The following is a 21,553-nucleotide window of genomic DNA, read 5'->3' on the forward strand; positions in this document are numbered from 1 at the left end:
ATGAAGTTAAGGTGAAGGTTTGGATATTTTAGTCATTAGACTATTTTAAGTCCATATGAAATTCTATTACATTTTAAAATAATCTAATAAAGCCACATCAGCCATCTAACTCTAAATAATATGTCACGTGGCACCAACGATGAGTTTTCTCTCAAATTGGAAGGTCGGTAGGGGATATTGCAACAATCTGCAAAGTGTAGGGTTAATATTGCTGAAATTGAATATACAGGGGGGTATTTGCAAATCAAGGTAAAATGCAAGGTGTTATTTACTTTTTAGTTTTTACCCTTATAATTATGTGTATGAATATTTGAAATTATTTGATTTGCATAAATTAGCATGAAATATGTTTCTATATTTATTTATAGAATTTATTTTTAAATACTATATCTTAGGATAATATTTGAAATATCTATAGTTGAGATATTCATTACTTATTGGGCTATCGAGCTCATTACCTCTTCCTTATTTTCAGATTTAGATACTTAATTGTGGATGCGAGTATTGTTTGGGAGTAAGATTAAAAGCAAGATTTGGTAGTATCAATGTCGTTGAGACTTTTGAATTTGGTTATCCATTGGATTGGTTAATTAATTGAATCTCGACTTTTAATTATTTTTCATTAATTTTGCTGTGATGCATTGATATCGTGTTTAGAATGCCTTGTATGCTTGTGGAGAGTTTTCCATTCAACTGTCGATGCTGACTACTCAACTGCTGTCTCAACTGCTGTCTCAACTGCTATCCTTGTGACCGATCAGCACTCAGCTCCTTGCTATTCAAGCACCCAAGACTTTACCGGCTAACTTATGGCAAACCTTCCCCTCGACAATCGGCGGTGCTTGACAGGTTCGCTCAGTTGACCCACAGGCGCGGTGCTCGACAGGTTCGCCCAGCTGACCCGCGGGCCTACTTTTTTCCACCCATTCCAAGCCCACCTCTCTTTGACTGCCTGTTTCATTAAACTCTTGTAAGGCATCATCGTAGCAAAGGTGACGGAGAGCTACATGCACTGCAAAAGGATCTGGGTGGCAAATGTCCCTTTGACCACCAAACCCTTTATATAGGCATTGATGTTTCCGTCGAAACCCAACCGTTGGCTTTGAAGACCCTGATGGTTTCACAGGTAGTAAACAACGCATCTTTCCGACTCCAAAAGTTAATTCGGGATGACCCCTTATGAACCAATCCGCCGCCACATGGAGAACCCCCATAGCCCTAAATGCTGCCTTACGTTGGTTCCCTTGTGGGCAGCGCAATTACTGACATTCTCAGTTAATGCACTGTTTCTCAATACGCTGCTTCCTTGAATCGAAGCGGCTAGTCACTTCATGAATACCCCTATGGCAATGCTTCTCGAAGCGCCAAACTGTCCGCAGTAAGCACCTAAGGTGACGAGCCCAGTGAAGCTCCGAGGATTGCTCGTCTCGGCAGTCTGTCGAAGACCATCCATCGAAAAACTATCAGAGCACCAAAGCTCGACGGCAACACGAAAGGGCGATGCGAGACAAGGAGGAACCTGAGCATCAACATCTATTTATAAGTGACATGGTTACCGAAAATTCGCCTCAATCGGTCAAACGACACCAGCATAGAAACAAAAACTTCACATCTGAGGGCAATTAATTTCTATCTCCGAGGCTTCGTTAGGCTCCTCTTGAATCTCCATGCCTGCGGTGCCTGCTTCGTGAGATGGGCGGTGAACGATGGGAGGATCAGCTTCGCTCCGACTTTCATTGAGACTCTTCCCTCACGTCTCTACACTCTCGGAAGTAATCTCACGAATCACTACTCCGCTGGGTGAACTGCGAGGAACAGAAGGGCGGAAGTCTCCCTCTGAAATGCTGGAAAGATCGAGCCCGGGGAACAGCATCCTAACTTGATTTCGACATCTTGTGAAGCCGATCTCGAAGCCAAAGTCGAACATGCATCGGATCCTATTATCAGAACGTCTGGGGGTAGAATTGTCAGGTTCCCCTCGTGGAAACCCTTGTCTTATCAAATCCCCATCGACTCGAGGCCTTACCAAAGTAGGTCAATTCCCCCTCAACATAGACTTGGCCGCAATTTGTAGCTGACTCGTATGTGGCTCTGACCTAGTCATGGCTTAAGGATTTGCTACCACTGGACGACTCTCCCGCGGTACTGGTACAAGTGTTGCTACATCACTAGGCCCTGCCTGGAAATCGGGTTCTGCCTTCCCCTGTTCCTGCTCAAGATCCGAGATCCTCGTCTGCACGGCATGTAACTCATTCTGAAGTTGTGCGACGAGTGCGGCCGATTCCCATTTGTCCTCAGCTGCCTTCGACGACTCCACTGCTGAAATCCTCTCTCGAGCCCATTGGAGTCGGCGGCTGTATTGGAGTACCTTGGCAGCCGCATCCCAAGTCGTCCTCTCGGCGACTCCTGACAACCTTTTGCACTCTTCGGTCAGCCTATTCCTTTTCTCGCCATGAGCTTTGTCCCTCGGCCAAACAGCCGGCCGACGATGCTTGGCCTTTGCTGAAGCCTCCTCGAATGCCTTCTTGACCTTGGAAAGCTCTCTCATCCGATCCGAAGCCTTTTTGCTTAGCGCTTTCACCTCTCTCCAAGTCGTTGATGCGAGTCCTAATTCGCGCAGCAATAGGAGCCGACAAAGGCTCGGCATGGAGAATGGGAAAGCTGCATCCGTTGATGGCTTGTCAGAAAGACTAGATAAGTAAACAGAATGGTATGATTTTAGAAAAAAGGAAGAGTCCATTTCATTAATAAAGATCTTTACATAAAAAGTAGTAGAAATGAAAATACAAGGCACTTTAATCTCCGACCTCACTTGGATGATCGATCAAGCTTTGAGTAGCCTTCGATGGGCCAACGGGCCCGACGATTGGAGAAGTCGGCGTCGGGGCAAGGACGTCGGCAGTTGGAGATGAGGAGACCTCAACAATTGTCGGTTCCCCATCCGATCACCCTTGGCAGCCACGGGTTCAGAAAGGACGGGCTCCTCTATAGCTTCTTCCTCATCCTCATCCTGAAAAGAGAAGTCCAATGCAAGGAATCGACCAGCAACCAGACGTCGGCAATCCTTAAATCCATTCCCTAAGTCGGCATCAAAGGCTTTTTGACCGAATGCAACTTTTATGTTTTCGAATTTCTCAAAAATTTTGAATGCCTCCACTCTAAGACAACCGGCCTCAACAACCCGCTCGTCGGCCTCCTTTTCAACCTTGACGGCTTTCAAGGCCATCTCATGTTGCCTCTCCCTTTTTAAGATCAATTCGGCTTCCACTTTCTTCAAAGCTTCAACGGAGGTGCTCGCCCTCTTCTCCGCCTCGACAGTCTGAGACTCGGCCTTCTACAGCTCTCTGCGAGCAAGATTGATGCCCGCCTTGGCTAGCACCACCTTAAGGTGCCCGACTTCTGCCTTGGCAGTCTTAGCCTGTGCACGAATCCTGTCCGCTCTCCCCCACACGGTTTGATAGCTCAGCGAGGAAGTGAAACATCTGCATGGAGATTATGTAAAAAGATAGGGGGAAGAAAGAAGGAAATTAGAAAAGCAAAGCATAGTGATGGTACTTGGTGGAGGGAGGTCACGGCTTGCCTCCATAGATTAACAAAGCTTCGCCCCTTGAGCTCCTCTTGCTCTGCAGGAAGGAGCGTACCTTCCATCAGTCCCTGAACAAGTATTCAATTGTCAAAAGTGGCATCCCCAGGGACGTCATGCGGGTGGACACCACCGTCGGATGGCTCCTCTACAAAGACCGGCATGCTTGGACCGACCATCGGAGATGAGTCTTTCTCCCCCATGAGCAGGAGAATCCGGAATGGAAGCCGGAGCTACTTGAGGAATACCCGATTGAACGGAAGAGGAGACTTCAACTAGATAAGGCGTGCTCGGTTGAGCACGAGGTGCGACCACAACAATGCCCTTGGTCGGAAGGGCTCACTTGGTTGGGGCTTCGCATTGGCCGATCTTAATGGTCTTTGCCCTTTTCGAAGAACCCTCAACACTCAAAGCTGCCCTCTTCTTAAGGGTATTCTTCCTCAATTTGGCGAGGGTTTCGGACTTCATGTCTGCAGTAACACAACATGGGTTAGAAACGCCGAAGGAAAAAAGAGGAAAAAGTTATAATTTCCTACTCACCCCTAGGATTGATTGGGCTAAGCCCTGCATGATATAGGGCCTCCTTGGACAACAGCTTCCTCAAGGGAGGAACCTTGAAGTCCCTAAGGAGTTTAAAGTAACCTTCCTCAATCTCCGGCCTTGGAATGTTATTGATTGAGGCCTCTGGTCGACCCCAGTTCGGCAAGTTGCAACTGCCATACGATGAGCAAGAAATGAAGAGAAAGTGCCCCTTCCACCCATGAATGGAGGAGGGAGTGCCTGTAATCAGAGGAGAAACTCTCCTCTGAGTTGCAATGTAGCATCAATCCTTGACATATGGATGCCTCTTGATGGTAAAGAAGGTCGAAAAAGAGAAATAGAGGCCTGAATGTTCGCCATGGTGCAGACAACTAAAAAATCAACGACAAAGCTAAAGGAATTTGGAACAAGCGTGTAGAGAGGAATACAATAAAATTGGAAGAGGTCGAGAATAAAGGGAGGAATGGAAAACCACAAATCGGCACGGAATACCTCCTCGTACACTATTAATCGATCGGATAGGGATCGTTCGCCCGTCTAGTGGTCCCAAGAAGCTCCAAATCAAACTCGGTCGGAACCCCGTACAAAGCTCGAATTCGAATCAAGTCCTCCAACCCTAGTACGGAGGCTAGGTCACCAGGCTTGGAAGCCGAATCGGTCCTGGAACCCTTGCATTTTCTGATAGGGTTCCCAGGACTTGTCTCCGAAAAGGTGGACCATTCTCCAGCCGAATCAGCGAACCCCGCCATTAGGGGAGTTCGATGGAAAGATCAGGATCCTAAAAAAAATAAGAAAACAAATGCGGAAATAGATGGGTGAGAAAGAACGGCCAAAGAAAATCCATCTGGATAGAAGGAAGAAAGCTGGAGAGACAATCGAAGACGGCAAGGACAACTCCTAGACAACCCCTTGAAAACATCACAGCAAAGGGAGAACCCAGACGGAGCGAACCTAGCGTGATGGCGACCAAGGGAGAAGAAGAACTGAAATAAGAGGGGGACTTGAAAGACTGCCAGAAAGCGTAAGAGGGAAAGAAAGCGGTGCGGCTTTATAGCTAGAAAAGGATGGCTCCAGAGGATCGCGAATCATCGCCATTGAATGAACAATCCTCATGTGGCATCTTCCCATTGATCGGTTCTCGCTGCTAGTCATCCGGATTAATGGGCCGCATCGAAAAAGGCATCCGTTGAAATTTAAATCAAAAACCTATATTTCAGCTATGATTACCTACCCAAACCCCTTCACATCTGCCCCGAGAATTGTGCATGCCTTTCTCGGACTTTTCACATCCTCGTTGCTAGGGATCAACAGTACTCCCTTCGCCTGATCAAAGCTCGAACTTGGGAGCAGGGGGCATGTGTTGGGGGAGAATTTGTACAGGCCGAAAATGCGAAGAAGCCTAAGGCTCAAAATAGTTAGGCCCAATTCTTGGAAAGGCGAAGCCATGGCCTACTCGTGACCGACCTCCATTTAAGTCAAGCTACAGCTGACCTTCGGCTCCCATCGTCTAAGTGGAAGCTAATGCCGAGGGTTCATCGGCAAAATCTAACGAATCTTATTTGGACTCATTGGCAGCCCCTTGGTGGTCTATCCGTTGGTACCGACATCCAGAGCTACCTGTGAATGACATGGACCGACTGGGCATCTGTTTATAGCCAGCAGTTTCCAACTGAACAAGCATCGATAGCGGACAAACCTCACGCTTAGCAATCAGCCTGATTCTCGACCAAGGGGCATCTTCCCAAGAGAATGGTCGCAACATCTGACCCTTCTTTGGCCCTATCCACCAACAACAACTTACCCAATAATCTCCTCAATGATTGTCGACGCCCCTCCACCGATCGATCGTTGCTGATGGCCCCCCGAATGTCATTGACGAGGCCTCGGGTTAACTTGGTCGATTTAAATACCCTGACCTACTGGATCACCTGGGCAACCAGACTATATCCTAACAAACTTTCGGAATGTGGCAGACAAGATATCCTGATAAGCTTCCAGAACGTGGTCACGTGGCATAATAGACACCCACGACTAACAACCTGGTTAGTGGGCAAACAATAGGCAGTCTATCCTGACGGCCTATAGGCACAGGCCTAACAACCTTGAGACTCCATCTATGAGAAGATGCGAAAAAGGAGACCCCAAGTTAAGCCATCACTCTGTCTCTCACACTCTTGTTGAACGAGATACTGACTTGAGCATCGAAGGATCCCCACCAGAGTCACCTCTGGTCGGGGCTTTTCTTGCAGGTCGCACCCTCGAGAGATCAATCTCGATTGTCCGCTCCATCCCCTCTGGCGCCGTCTGATATCTCGCACCAACAGTTGCTATCTTGGGTTTCCTTGTTATTAAGCTAAATTTCGAATTTACTTAAGCTTAGGTGGCTCCTCAATCTCTAGCACATTGAGGTCCATCTTTCCTTTTCTTCTTGGAATCCTCATCTTTCAAGTTGTTCCTCTTCAGCTATAACTTGGGTTGAAGCTTTCGACACTTCTCCTTGGTCTGTCCATTGATGTTATTGTTGTCATGGTAATTTTTTTGAGTGGTTGACATGATTTCCTACTTTGGATCCGTTCCTGATATATTTTTTCACCACTTTTTTGGAGCATATCTCCCATTTTGCCTTTTCTATATTGGTTCCTCTTTGATCCTCATGACTTTCATGCAAACTTCATTGATGTCTTCAACTTTGAAGAGTTCCAGCTCTTTCTAGATGTTCTTATGGTGACTTTTAACTTATTTTATGATGACCGTACGATCATCGATGGAGATCCTGAGTGAGATAGCTTGTTTGTGGAACTTGGTGGTGTAGTCTTCTATACATTGATAATACTTTTGCCGTAGATATTGCCACTTCATCCATCGATCATCCTTGTAGTTGATTGGATAGAATTGCTTTTTGAGTAGACCATTGACTTTGCTTCACATCAGATTAGAGATGTTGTTGTTCCTTATTTACGAATTCCACCAAGTAAGGACATGGCTTGAAAGCTTGGGGCAGACAAAAGCTACCAATTGGACAGTAGAATATCCATACATAATGAAATAGATCTTTAACTGGTGTACCCAGTTATCCAGCCTCTCAATGTTGACAATTCCATTATATATAGGGATCTTAATTCGAGCTTTGAATTCTAAGTGAGCATAAGTTTTTCATCCTCCTCACTAAATGTGGAGACACTTTGCTGCAAGAGTTGCTGGTGTGTGTTGTAGGTGCTACCAATCGAGGGACAATCTCGGTGAGTTAGGTATTTTCTCTTCCAATTGCATGAGACATCCCTTCATCTCATCATCCATTGAGGTCGAACTAATAGCTATACTTATCTTTCTTCTTTGATGTATTTCAAGCATGAGTAGCTCTTCTCTTATCTGGTTATACTGTTACTGCATTTGAAAAATACACTCAAGCTTCCTCAGATATAGGACCGAAGCTTTGATACCAATTTGATCCGATTGGTGAGAAGGAAGAATTCTTTTGACTTGCTTAACTTGAATATCTCGAAAGATCTGTCACTGATGATTCAAAAATTAGCAAAATTAGCAAAATGAGGGTTTGGGTTCTCTCGTCTTTCATGGATGATTCAAACATTGCAGTACATAGTCCTTAAATAATAGTGAGATCTGTCATTCCATTCAAGTTAGATTTATCTCCTAATTCAAATAAGACGATCTTTCCACGAAAGAATATTAGTAGAAATAAACATGAAAAAGCTAAATTCCTGCAGAAGGTAGATTTTGACTTTTACATCAACTGTGTTCTGTAACTCAGCTTAATTGTTCTTGGATTAGGAGATATGCTTGGTCAAAATTTTTCTCGAAAGGAAATGTTCAGTTTGCTCGGGCCATTTCGCGGATCAAATATGAAATTTGGGCTAGATCACTATTTGAACAGCCTCCTTTAGGAGGGAGTCTTATGTCATATATCTCGAAAAGTTATCCAATTTTGGAGAGAAACGATTATCTTAGGCATCATATGGCCAATTTATGGCCTTCGGAAGTTTGGCTTCTTGATATAATGGATTTCGCTTCTACACCTTGTCTAGCTCTACCGTAGTGGCCAAATTGGTCTATATGGAGTCCGGTGATCTTGCTTGATCATTTGTAATTGCAACAAACATTATAGAACAGAAAAGAAAAGGGATAAGTAAGAGTGGACGTGAGGGGTAGTAGTAATGATATTGAACTGGTTCATTTTTGTTATTTTCAGACCATGTTCTGTGGACACACAGAATAACAACTTGAAATGAGTATGTAGTGAGAGGAATAAATAGAAGGGAAATAGGAGGTGTAAGGAAGAGATTAGGGGGACAGAGAGAAAATTGCTTAAAGGAAGGCTGGCTGGTCTTATGGTGTCTTAAAGGTACTCAGATTGCTTGCTGGCAAGAAAATACATCAACAGTAATGTTCTTAATTATTCTAAATAACAAAGTAGAAAATCAACTTAAATGCACCAGTTAGTCCTTATATCCTGTCTTTTTAGATTTGACAAATTTTAACTTATAGGGATTGAAATCAAGATAACTTGGGCCCCAGCTAAAACCCGGTCAAGCCTTCGTTAACTAGCTTTTGTGGTGAAAAATAAGAGCCTGGTGTCTTGGTTGAATTGGATGAATTCTAGGTTTGAATTTGCTACACAATGCTGTTTTGTGATTAGGCTGTTTATGAGAGTTGGCTTTGATTGCTCTGAACAGCTGGGCTGATTAGCTGCTTGTTGGTCGTGTTTAGGAAGTCCTCTTAAAGTTGGCCAATGGATGTTCTCTGGGGTTAAGATATCAACAAGTGGGAATGGAGAGCTGTGGCTGTTACAGATGGCTGTTGGGACTGGTTAAAAGACTGGGTTTGATGCAAAGAGTAAAGACTAAAGAGATTAGTGGAAATATCAAGATAGGAAAGAAAAAGAGGGAAAAAAAAAAGATAAAACAAGAGTAATAATACTACTCCCCCTGGAGTTGAAGAATAACATTCCCTATGGGTGTTCAATATAACTCATAAAAAAAAAATATTTCATTTAATAACTGTTGTCATAAAATCATGGATGGGGCTGACCAACACTGAGGTCTGGTTGCTTACTCTTCTTCAGATAATTTCCTACAAAATTGGTGAATAATTAGTGGACCCCTGCATATAAGAAAAAGGGGTCCATCCATCTGAGAATAAAGTCATAACAAGTAAGTTCTTGATCAAGCAAAATGGAACTCAGACTTGAATTAGAGCCTATAATTCATGAAACATCATCTTCAAAGCACATCCAGAATCTTTGATTCTTCTCCTGGCACCAAGAATGTATTTTTAAGGCTTGTTGAGCCCCATCAGGATATGTGGCTTCAACCTATAATTTCTCCTAGTTTTATCTGCCTTTTCTTCTATGATACTCTTCTTTTTTCAATTACATATAAAGGATAAAACAAGAGAAAAATGAAAGATAGATTATGTGGAAAAATGAAAGATAGATTATGTGGAAGACTTGTATTTTTCCTTATTGATTTTTATATTCAACTCTAACTTTGCAGATGGCTGAACTAAACAAAAATATCAGGGAGATGAAATCTATTCTGTATGGCAACAGTGAAGCAGAGCCGCTCTCTGAAGCTTGTGCACAGTTGACTCAAGAGTTTTTTAAAGGAAACACCTTACGTCTGCTAATTGTTTGTCTCCCAAAATTGAACCTAGAGGTAAATATACAGATTTTATTTGATGTTAATGACTATGTATTACACCAATAATGTCATAATTTTGATGCTGCAAGTTTATCTAGGTTTATGTATCTTGAATTTTGCATACTATACAGTCTAGGCTAATCCTATTGACATGCATTCATCTCGTATAAAAACTCTAGCAAAGCTTGTGTCCTATTCTATTCTAATTGATATGTATTCAGCTGTCAAATTGTTGTTAAAATCTGGTTCTTGATAACTTTTGCAGGCTCGGAAAGATGCTACTCAAGTTGTTGCAAATTTACAAAGGCAGCAAGTTCATTCACGGTTGATTGCTTCTGATTATTTGGAAGCAAACAAAGATCTTTTGGATCTTTTAGTCTCCGGGTGAGATTTAGATTTTTAAGCTTACAGCTAAAAAGAATTCAGTAATTTTGGACAAGTTTTTCATTTCTTTTGATACCATTCTTGCCATTTTTCTTTCTGAAAGAAAAAATGTCATTACTATTTTTTTCCATCTAAATGCTATGCTTGAATATCGGCATTTGGCAATTAGTTCTTCTAAGATTTTTTCCTGCAGCTGATGTGGTTTTGGCTTCTTTATCACGAAGAAAGTTATCTTTTAGGTGGTGATGGTGATTTTGGATTACAGAACACTCCAATCAATAAAATTTCATTCGATCGTATCTCTTATCATTTACTTGGGTTTTGCATTATGTGGTATCATGATAAAATGAGCCACACAAACCAACATTAAGATGCAACTTCCTCCCAAATGTTGCATTTTAAGTAAACAAATTATAACAGAGGCATTTGAGGTCTCTAATATTATCTTGTCTGAATATAGAGCATGCAAAGCAATGGTGATTAGGAAAAGAAGGCCTTTTTTAAACTTACTACCAATCTATTAGCTGGCTGGATATATAGTCATATGAGTTCTTAGTCTAGGATTTGTGGTTGAAATTTACTAGAAATGTAAAGTGACATGTTGGAGACCTAGTTCTGTTTTTGGGAAAAGATTTAGTCATGTGAGTGGAAGCATTCACAAATCCAGGGAAATGAGCATAGTATTTATGATATTTGTAGCACTATACTCTGAATTTCAGATTCTATTTGCTATGAACAGCTATATGTCAACAATTTGGTGTCACTTGTTCTTCTGTATTGGGAGATGTATTGTCTAGCTTTCATGGATTTTCTGCCATATATCAAGTTGGTTTTAGCATAATATATCACGAACTAATGTATTGGTTATACAGGTATGAGAACATGGACATTGCTTTACATTATGGTGCTATGTTAAGGGAATGCATTCGTCATCAAAGTATAGCAAGGTAATGGTGAACGGTATTGGTTTATTAGTTTTTTCCCCTCTTTCATAAGCCACAAGCTTTATTCCCAAGAACTGTATGCCAGATGCTTATTGTGTGAGTCTGTTGAGATCATATTTTATGGAGAAGCGAAAAAGACAGCATGTATGTTGTTTTTGAGTGTTATTTGTGGCAGCTATGCTCTTATCATGGTTATATGTTCTGTGCATCTCTGGCTGATTAGCATATGTTTTTCCTTATGTCTTCGATTATGAGATAAATGAAACATTAAGAGAGTTGGAGGAATGGGATAGTAATAGTGTAGAAATATGTGTTGCATTACACTTATTTAACAGCTCTTCAATACATTTTTCTTTTGTCGAGGTAATTCTGTATATGCTTATTGTTTTCTAAAAAAATATTTTAATCATTTGCTGATATTTTTTTTATTATGTTGATTATGGCTCTCCAGAATCTTTTCAGGATAATAATTGCTGGGACTGGAACTATACTTGAGTTGTACATGCTTACAAACTCTTTTTTCAGAATTGCTGAGACTGGAACTGGCAAAGATGAAAATAACTTTCTTTATGCCCTTAATGTAGTATGATCCCTCAGCATTTCTAGTTCTATCACAAGCGTCCGAGTTTTAACTATATATAATAAAGTAAAACAACCTTTGTAGAGACTAAGCATCAGGTGCCATCATGGCGATAAAGTTAACAAGTCATATGTTCTTATCTTTGCAAAGTGATGTGCTTTTAAGAGAGATGAGTGAGCCATAGTATTCGTCTCTTCCATAAAACAAGGCTTATATTTGTTGGAACTGGGAAGCCTTCAAAAATGTCTCCAAATATTGAAGGGTTAAAATCCTAACTTTAGAGGATACATCGGTTCACATATTATTAAATAATATGTCAAGGAGACTTGACGAGAACTGCTGGCTGCTTGCAAATTAATGTTGAAAAGTATTGCAGATTAAAGGCTAAATCCTAACTTTAGAGGATACATCGGTTCACATATTATTATATGATATGTCAATGAGACTTGACGAGAACTGCTGGCTGCTTGCAAATTAATGTGGAAAAGTATCGCAGCTTATGCCAATTTAGTACAAGACGTGATGTACTGTGCCTGTGGTATAGAGTTTTGATATACTAAAGTAGACAGATTTGCAAAAACACTCACAGATATACACTAGGGAGCCCACTCTAGTCTAATTTAATGCCTCTGGACTAAAGAAGTGAAGAATATGCACTTTTTAAACATTTTAGTCAAAACAAAATTAGCCTAATCTTGTTGAGGATCATGTTGGTCTTGATAGACATATTTCACATGTATTTTGCATTAGATTTGCTACTATAAAAGCTATTAAAAATTAAAGTAGCCTAACACATTATTTCTTTCATTGCTGCAAAATGTCATTCTGCATATCTATTAAGTAGTGCAGGAAGGGATCAGTTTTGATCGTTTGGGCTAGTTAGTCTTCCAACTTGTACAGATCATCTAATTTGTCCGCAATGATGCAGAGCACATGTAAAGACTATGGACTCAGATTGCATTACACTGGTTTGGTCTTCTGTGGTGTTGAAACTTTATTTTGTATGAATTGCCTCATCTCTCCTTAAAGGCTTAGCAAGAAGATGCCTTTATAATAGTTTGTGCCTTCATCTTCCTGTTAGGTGTTTCCCTGCTTTCTGTCATCTCTCTTTTCCATGTCCCTAACCAAAATCGTCCACTTTGTAGTTTGTAGATGCTAAGCGTGCTTCTGTTGTTGAAAGAAAGAAGATGTTTGTTCTCCCTTGATCATTCTAAGTCTAATCAGTACCTTAGTTCTTTGTACAGACGTTTATATCTCTTTGTTCTCTTGTCTCTGCCTAACCTACATACCAGTGCCCCCTTACCATGAACTTCCGTGTCAACATTCTTGTGCAATTTTAATTGAGATTTCTAACACTCAGCTTGCTTGATGATTGCAGTAATTTGGTCTACACTTAGACTTGTGGGGTAGTATCCATTGAAATTGTCTAATATCTATTATCTTTGATACGTAAGGAAAAAAAAGAATCACATTATAAGTTTCAAGCACTAATTTGGCCTACACTTTGACTTGTGGGGGAGTATCGATTGAAATTGTCTAATATCTATAATCTTTTAGATGTAAAGAAAAAAAAGAATCACATTATAAGTTTCACATCAATTAAGATAATGTAAAAAATATTATAAACATTTCAGACATGTTAACTCAGGTTATATATACATATTATATTGCTTCATGCCAAGGTTTTCTGTACCGGTACCGATGGCCGGATCGGCTGGCCGGCGGTACAATACGGCACGCCTCCGTTCCGTTCCGAACCAAGGCGAACCGACGAAGGAAATCGGGAAAGAAAAAGAGAGAGAGAGAGAAATAGAGAGAGAGGGGGAGGGAGGAAGAAAAAGAAGGGAATCCGCCGGAGGGGCCGTCGGAGGCCCTCCGGCAGACAGCCGTGGCCGTCGGGCGGTGGAACGGCCTCCCGCGGCTCCGTGCGGGGAACAGGGGCGATCCACCTCTGTTTCTTGATTTTTTTTTAAAAAGCTTTTTCAAAATGAAGTCGGCAAGTGGTTTGCCGACTTAATTAAGTGAAGTCGGCAAACCACTTGCCGACTTCATTTTGAAAAAGCTTTTTTAAAAAAAAATCCGAGAAACGGGGCGATCTGCCCTTGTTCCCCGTGCGGAGCCGCGGGAGGCTGTTCCGCCGCCCGACGGCCACCGCTACCCGCCGGAGGGCCTCCGGCGGCCCCTCCGACGGATCTCCTTCTTTTTCTTCCTCCCTCCTTCTCTCTCTCTATTTCTCTCTCTTCCTCTCTTTTTCTTCCCGAAAATGGCATGTATCGTTTTGCATGCCGGAACCATCTCGGTTCCCCGCCGGGACGGTTCGGCACGCCCCATACCGGGCGGTTCGGCCCGGTATGGCAAATCCTGCTTCATGCTAACTCAGGTTATATTTGCATATATATTGGAATATTGGTTATTGATTTATGATTCACTTGGAAATGTCTGCCATATCCCCAATCCTTCTCTCCATTGACAATGTTGAGAAGAATGGGGAAATGAACTTGTTGAATCCAAGGTTGGCTGTACTGGTATTGATAGCCTGGTGGTACAGTGTGGTATGGTATAGTATCGTGCTGTGGCATTCTAGGCTATATTGACAAAGGGAAAGCTGACGAGGGAGGGGGAAAGAGGGAGAAGGAGATAGGAAAGTAGAGAGAGAGGGAGGGAGGGTGAGAGGCCTAGAGAGGGAGAGGAGGCTTGAAAGCCCTCATCTCGTGCACCGTCCAAAGTGGGCAGTTTGGGGCAGTATGACAAACCTTGGTTGAATCTAATATCTACTGATGGATTCTGTTTCAAGCAGATTTGGACTGAAATGATGTGACCTGGTTTCTTTTTTCCTTCTTATTTTTATTTTTATTTTTTGTTATCATATGGGTTTTGACTGCTATCAGTGACTTTAAGTGTTTACTATTAGAGTGGATCCTGTCAAAAATAAGTAAATTGTTGGAAGATTAGGAGTCATGACAATAAAAGTGAAAGATGAAAATATTGAGATTGTGTTTCTTCTGCATATGGGCTATGGAGAGTTTTCATATCTGCATTCAAGAACTGAAGAGGAGAATGAGAAAAGTATTAAGGAAAGTTTTGCTGTGACAAGTTATAAAAAGTCCATGATTGTAAAAAAGGTGAAGGATTTTGAAAAACATATGGAGACAAATGGGTGAAATGTTTGTTAATCATGATTATGGTTATGAATAGATGGATATATTATCTATGCATTTTATCCATGTTTTTATTCCATTTGTTATTTTAATTTTTCTTTTACTATTTCTTGGAATTAGCTCCAGAAAGGGCTTATTTGATAATCTTTGTTATTTCTGTTTAATCTTTAAGGTTTATTGCTTGGCCATCATATATAAAAAATGTGGAAAAAGTTATCCGTAACTGGGGCGGTAAGTAATTTCACATCTACAGTTTGAGCAATGATGTCTCTAGGTCACTGTTTGCATGTTGATGTTTGCCACCATACTCCAAGAATCTATGTGATATTGATTAGTTCAATGTATCTCATAGATAGGTATCATTTCGTATTCTAGTGTGAATTTTACATTCATTGATGCCTATAAACTTATATTACGATGGATTGCTTTGTCAGATTCTTAAGCCGTTCATTTGCAGGTATGTTTTAGAGTCTGAGAACATGAGGAAGTTCTTTAATTCTATCCAGCTTCCAAATTTTGACATAGCTTCGGATGCCTCTGCAACTTTTAAGGTTAAGTTATTGCTTTTTTAGGTCACTGTTTTCCTCTGCTGCACATTTTGATGTTGTCACCACTAATTTTCGTAGTAGATTTTCATACCTTTTTTTTTTGCTTGCATTAATGCATGTGATATTAGTAATCTTACACATTCACATATTACCTTTTAAACAACTACATGCAAATACTGAATGACTCCCAATTGAAACTTAACATGGCCACCACAGAAGATGCTGGGGTGGGGTGGAACAGGGCTGGGAGGTCACACAGGGGGAGTTGGTGGATAAGTGTGGTTTACGTGTGAGAGAAAAAGGAGGGAGAAGATGGATTCGACTTCTCATGGGTTGAGATGTTGATCAGTTTGATCTTGATATGGGGAGTTATAGACGCTACATTAATCACATTTTAGAGAGATGGGCTTGGATGGTTCTAAACTGAAAGTGAGAAGGCATAGATGGAGCAGTGGTCTTACATAATGGAAGAGGATGATGTTAGACGTATGTCCTAGAAGTCAATATGGCTGACACATTGTAATAAGTCTAGGACACAATTTTGTACTTAATACATTGATTTGATCAATAAAAAGGCAAGTTTCATTTTCATTCAAGAGTAATGTGTTTTTGAATCATTCATGGAATTAATATTTTGATACATATTCTCAAGGTATTAAGAATTGGAGGCATGTATAATTAATTCCTAAATTCTCTCGATCATAGTATCATCATGAGGACGGCGATCGATCTGGATAGACCGGCGCACAGATCGTTTTCTTCGGAGTAAATGAGTCTCTGGTCCTGAGTATGACCATATGAGAGATCACTTGGATTTTTAATCAATCATTAGTGATCGTCTCGATGCTGTAGTTGTGTGAATGGTCCTTTGATCTGCGATGGTACGATTGCTTGCAGTGAGATTGCTGGAGTTTGACTGATATATAAACGTGGTCTCATTGAGATTTTGTAGTAGATGTTGGCAATGGTTGGTCCACTGTAGGAGTAGGGTGCGCATCTAGATAGAATCTATCGATCTTGATAGAGTAATCCTATGAGATTTGAGAGGTTAAGTCCGAGAGTCCGTGGCCACAGCAGTGTGATTGAAGGAAAAGAGTTTTCATGAGGATTACAATTAGACTTGAGCTAATCGAATCTATCATATGATTGGTGATGAGGTTTGACGATTTATCCATGACCTGTCATCTAGTCGGGACTCACGATAAAGAGATTGAATCACATGTGAACTATACCTTGAGATTCTATTGGATTGCCACTACATACTGCTAGGTGTTACTGGTGGATTGTGAGAGCTCACTAGGGTTGCTTAGAATCGACAATCTTTGATGAGTTAGAATGGAATCATTCCGACCCATTTAAAAGAGTTTCAATGATATTATGATAGAGATCATTGTATATCTCACTATCAGATAGAATTGAACCTATAGAGTCACACAACAAAGGGATTAGATCTGAAATAAGCAATTGGGCTTATGAAGTCTCAATTGGATTTTAAAAAATTCTATTGGGTTCAGGATAAGCTTGTTAGCATATGATTGAATCTAATTTTCTCTTTGTACTTGAATTTTTTATTTGATAAGATTAATTCGAGTTAATTACCTACTAATAACCTTAATGAATTGGATTCATTGGGCTCCAATTGTTAAATGCCTAGGGTTTTGGATCATATGCATTAAGGGTTCAAATCCTTAATCAATTTTCTTGATTGTTTGCATGGGATGCCATTTGATTTGATCAAATTGGGCGTGCCCACTTAAAAGAGGACGTGTAGAACCAGCATGAGGTGTCTCTTAAGCCCTATGTGGCATGTGAAAAAGTAGGTGCAAAGGCTCCAATAGTTGGTGCTTAATGGATCTCCTAAAGATTTGATCAAATTGGGCGTGCCCACTTAAAAGAGGACGTGTAGAACCAGCATGAGGTGTCTCTTAAGCCCTATGTGGCATGTGAAAAAGTGGGTGCAAAGGCTCCAATAGTTGGTGCCTAATGGATCTCCTAAAGGGGGTCAAACATTTAAAGGCTATAAGGATTCCTAATGTAAGTAGGATTTATATTAAGAGGCTATTTGGTTTTGAATAGGATTTAAACCTTTTGCCTATTTAAAGGGGCCTTCTCTAAGGCTCTTTACATCAGATTTTTAGCAGCCCACACCTCCCATAAGATCCCTCCACGCCTCCCTCTCTTCTCCCCTTTGGATCCAATGCTCAAAGGAGTTGGGCGTTCCCTTTTTTTTTGCAAGTTTTTAGACCTTGATTGTTTCATAGGGAAGAAGAGCAAGAGAAGAAGAGAAGAAAAAGATTAAGAATCAAAGAGTTGATCGCGATCTAGATTTTATTCATATTCACAGGGTGATTTTTTTTGGAGAAAAAAGATCAACATCAAAGAGGACTGTTCTAGATTGATCCTGAGTGGATACCCACAGAGGTCGGACACTTGCGCGGTTAAGGGAGAGCCTACTCTCTTCCAGATGCAGATTCGAAGAAAGAAATTGCGAAATAGATGTGATTCAATCACATATTTAATTTCAGCATAAAATTTAGTATATATTCATATTTCCGTATATAAAGTAGATCCATGTGTTCTATATTTTATGCCTGCATGATTTAGATTAAAAGTTATTTTAATCTTCTATTCCGCTGCGTTGTGTAAAAAAGAAAAATTTTGAAAAATACATGCATGCCCCGACACGAAATTGCAACAGTGGTATTAGGGCCACAGATTTTATATACGTGAAATTGACATGTTTTTGAAAAGAGTTTCAAAATCTGATTTTTTTGATACATGAGATGTATAGATGATTATTTTGAATCTGGAATTTATTTTTGATTTAATTTTCAGTTCATATGTTCGATATGTGAAGGCATGCATGGATTTAAAATTTGTTCCAGATAGGATTCTAGTTCATTTATATGTGATATATAGATGCATGCATAAATCTGAAAATTATTTTGACCTGATATATGATTCATATATGAGATTATGATTACATATTTAGGTCCGAAAATTAGTTTCAATATATTTCATGATTTGTATATGAGATATATGATATCATGTTATGATCTGAATTTTTATTTAAATTTGAATTTTATATACATATATAAGATATATGTTTGTGTATTAAATTTGAAAATTAGTTTCAAGATTTAAAACTTATCTTTCATACAAAGAATTTAGATCTAAAATTTAGTTTTAGAATCTGAAACTTGTATTTGTGCATGAGAGTTTTGGTCATAAAAAATTAGATCAGGTAATTAGATTGCATCTAGGGTTTTTGATTTGAACATAATGTGTCCAATTTGATTAAGTAATTGATCAAACCGAGTCAAGTGTTGATTAGGATTATGTCAATTAAGTTTAAGATCATGCAATTGTTGATCAAATCGATTAAATTCCATATGTAGAATCGATTAACTTAAGGACCTAATTCGGCTCGATGGCTTGAGCCTTCCTCGCTTAAGCTAAATTATTTGAACCAATTAATCTATTGATGTCTAAGGCAAGTATGAGAGGTGGTTATTTAATTGATTCCGTTCGCTGATCTGGTCAATTTATTGGTGTCTAAAGAAAGCAATAGGGGGATCCCCATCGATCTCCACTTATCTGACCAATTTGAAAGATTGAGACTTGAATAAAGTTATTTGGCAGTTTAATTTAGCCCATGCCAATTAGATCGATCATATGATGTCTGATTAGATGAGATCTAAATCTAAACCTTCCCATAAATATTAAGTCCATAGGTCTTCCATCGTTGTAGATGTGTGGGCGTGGTACTAGTGTTGATTGTTCTCGGCTAATCACAGTGGTTCAGTTGCATCGGGAACACGTAACCACTCTATTAGCAAAGAGTTACTCCAGGATAAGGATGGAGTTGGGCCTAATAACTGTTAGGTAAACGTTCCAATGACGGCTTCACACCTGCTTGTGAATGGTGGGTCGGATTTAACTAAAGAATGTTGTCAATAACTGTTAGGTGAGTCCATATAACTTAAAGACCAAATGGCTGCAACATGCTTAGAGAAGCATCTGGGTAAAGGGTTGTCCACGCATCGGTGTGCATATTACCAATAACTATTAGGTGAGATGCATGGCATCGGTGGGACCGCAACATCCACTAGAAATCTAGTTGTCGCGTTAGGATCTTCGTTTCCCACTCGGAGAGTAGAGATCCGAAAAAATAGTGGGAGTTCTTGTTTGCTTCTTAAAGTTTCTAGAGCAAATATAAATTTAAAGTACAAAAGTCTAACTTGAATCTCTACTCTCGTAGTTAAACCATGTCAGCTTCAAACCCTCTAGCTCGCATCCTTTAGTCCATTCATGTGATCGGAACTAATTATAAAGACTAGCTTAGAAACCTCAGGATTGTCTTGATTTCTGAAAAATTAGGCCATGTACTTGATCAGGAACCTTTAGTGTTACCAAAACGTTCTACTACTGAGCAAAGAACAGTATATAAAAAGGTGAACGGATGAAGACAGTCGGATTAAGTGCTATGTGCTGGCTTCCATGTCAAATGAGTTGCAGAGCCAGCATGAGCATATACCCACTGCTAGGGCTATGATTCTTACCTACAAGAGTTGTATGATGAGTAGAGCCGCACAGTGTGCTTCAAAGTATCCAAGAGACTTCAATCTGAAAATATGCGAAGGACAGTCAGTCCATGAGTATTGTATGGCAGTGATCGAGGATTGAGGAGCTTGGGAAGCTCAGGCTTGATATGCAAAAAGAATTACAGATGAATTTGATTCTTCAATTCCTTACGAGTTCATATAGTCAATTTATTATAAATTTTTATATGAACAAACTTGATTGTACCATATTCGAACTGGTCAACATGTTGGTCACTACTGAGAGACTTTTGAAGAGTTTAAGGGGTGCTGTTCTCACTGTGGAGTGGACTTCTTCATCCAAGAGAAAGTCTGGTTGAAAGAAGAATAAATCTGCAAAGAAGCAGAAGAAAGAGAGCAAGCCAAAGAAGGACGTTCCAAAGAAGGTTGAGATAGAAAAAGTGTTTCCATTGTGATGCTGAAGGCCACTGGAGGAGAAACTGTCCACTCTAGCTGGAGAGCCTGAAGACCAAAAAAGGTGACAAACTTTCAGAAAGTATACTCATAATTGAATCTAACCTTACGATTTTTTCTACTTCTAGTTGGATATTGGACTCTGGTTCGAGTGCTCATATATGTACTTCAATGCAAGATCTAATAGAAAGTAGGAGGTTGAGGGAAGGTGACATAATCTTTCGGATCGATAATGGAACAAAAATTACTGCAGAAGCCATTGATACTTATCCTCTTCAGTTACCGTCAGAATTTAGATTAGATTTGAAAGACTGTTATTTTGTTCCTGTAGCTAGTTAGAATTTGATTTCCATATCTGTGCTAGTACAAGATGGTTTTGATTTTAATTTCAATAAAGTTTTTTGTTTCATTTATTTACGAAATAAATTAATTGCACGTGGTCTTTTAATTGACAGTCTTTATCACTTGCATATTGATGCGAATGTGAATTTAAACGAGCAAGTAGTGAGTGTCATAGGTCAAAAGAGATCCAGAGACGAAATTAACTTAAAATACTTATGACATCATAGACTAGGCCATATTGGAGAGGAAAGGATAACAAACAGGAAAAGAATGGAATCTTTGGCTCTTTTGATTTAGAGTCGTACCCAACTTATGAATTTTGCCTTCGAGGAAAAATGGCTAGGTTATTCTTTGTAGGACATAGGGAAAGGGCCATCGAGTTACTTGTCCTGATACACACTGATGTGTGTCGGCCATTTGATGTGCAGACTAGGGGTGGTTATAGCTTCTTCATCATCTTTATCGATGATCTGTTACGGTACGGGTATGTGTATTTGATGAAACATAAGTCTGAAGTCTTTGAAAAGTTCAAGAAATTCAGAAATGAAGTAGAAAAATAAACAGACAAACCTATTAAGGTTCTTCGATCTAATTGAGGAGGTGAATACTTTAGTCAGAAATTTTTGGGATATCTTAAGGACAACGGCATAATCTCTCAATGGACTCCTCTTGGAACACCACAGCTCAACGGGATATCCGAAAGGAGGAATAGAATCTTATTAGATATGGTCAGGTTCATGATGAGCTTTACTGATTTATCCTTATATCTTTGAGGACATGCCTTATTAATTGTAATTTATTT

General features: G+C 40.1%; 1 protein-coding gene across 3 annotated transcripts in view; it reads left to right on the forward strand.

Moving 5' to 3' along the window:
* The window catches only part of LOC105032982 (putative MO25-like protein At5g47540), a 94,683-nt gene that overhangs the window by 36,176 nt on the left and 36,954 nt on the right, over positions 1-21,553 (forward strand). For all 3 annotated transcript variants that reach the window (XM_029261179.2, XM_010907589.3, XM_073249167.1), the window contains exons 2-5: positions 9,634-9,795; positions 10,046-10,164; positions 11,037-11,111; positions 15,304-15,397. In XM_029261179.2, the coding sequence (XP_029117012.1) occupies positions 9,634-9,795; positions 10,046-10,164; positions 11,037-11,111; positions 15,304-15,397 (450 nt within the window). The remainder of the gene's footprint in view (positions 1-9,633; positions 9,796-10,045; positions 10,165-11,036; positions 11,112-15,303; positions 15,398-21,553) is intronic.

Source organism: Elaeis guineensis, chromosome 15 (assembly GCF_000442705.2).
Source record: "Elaeis guineensis isolate ETL-2024a chromosome 15, EG11, whole genome shotgun sequence".
NCBI classification, from domain to species: domain Eukaryota; kingdom Viridiplantae; phylum Streptophyta; class Magnoliopsida; order Arecales; family Arecaceae; genus Elaeis; species Elaeis guineensis.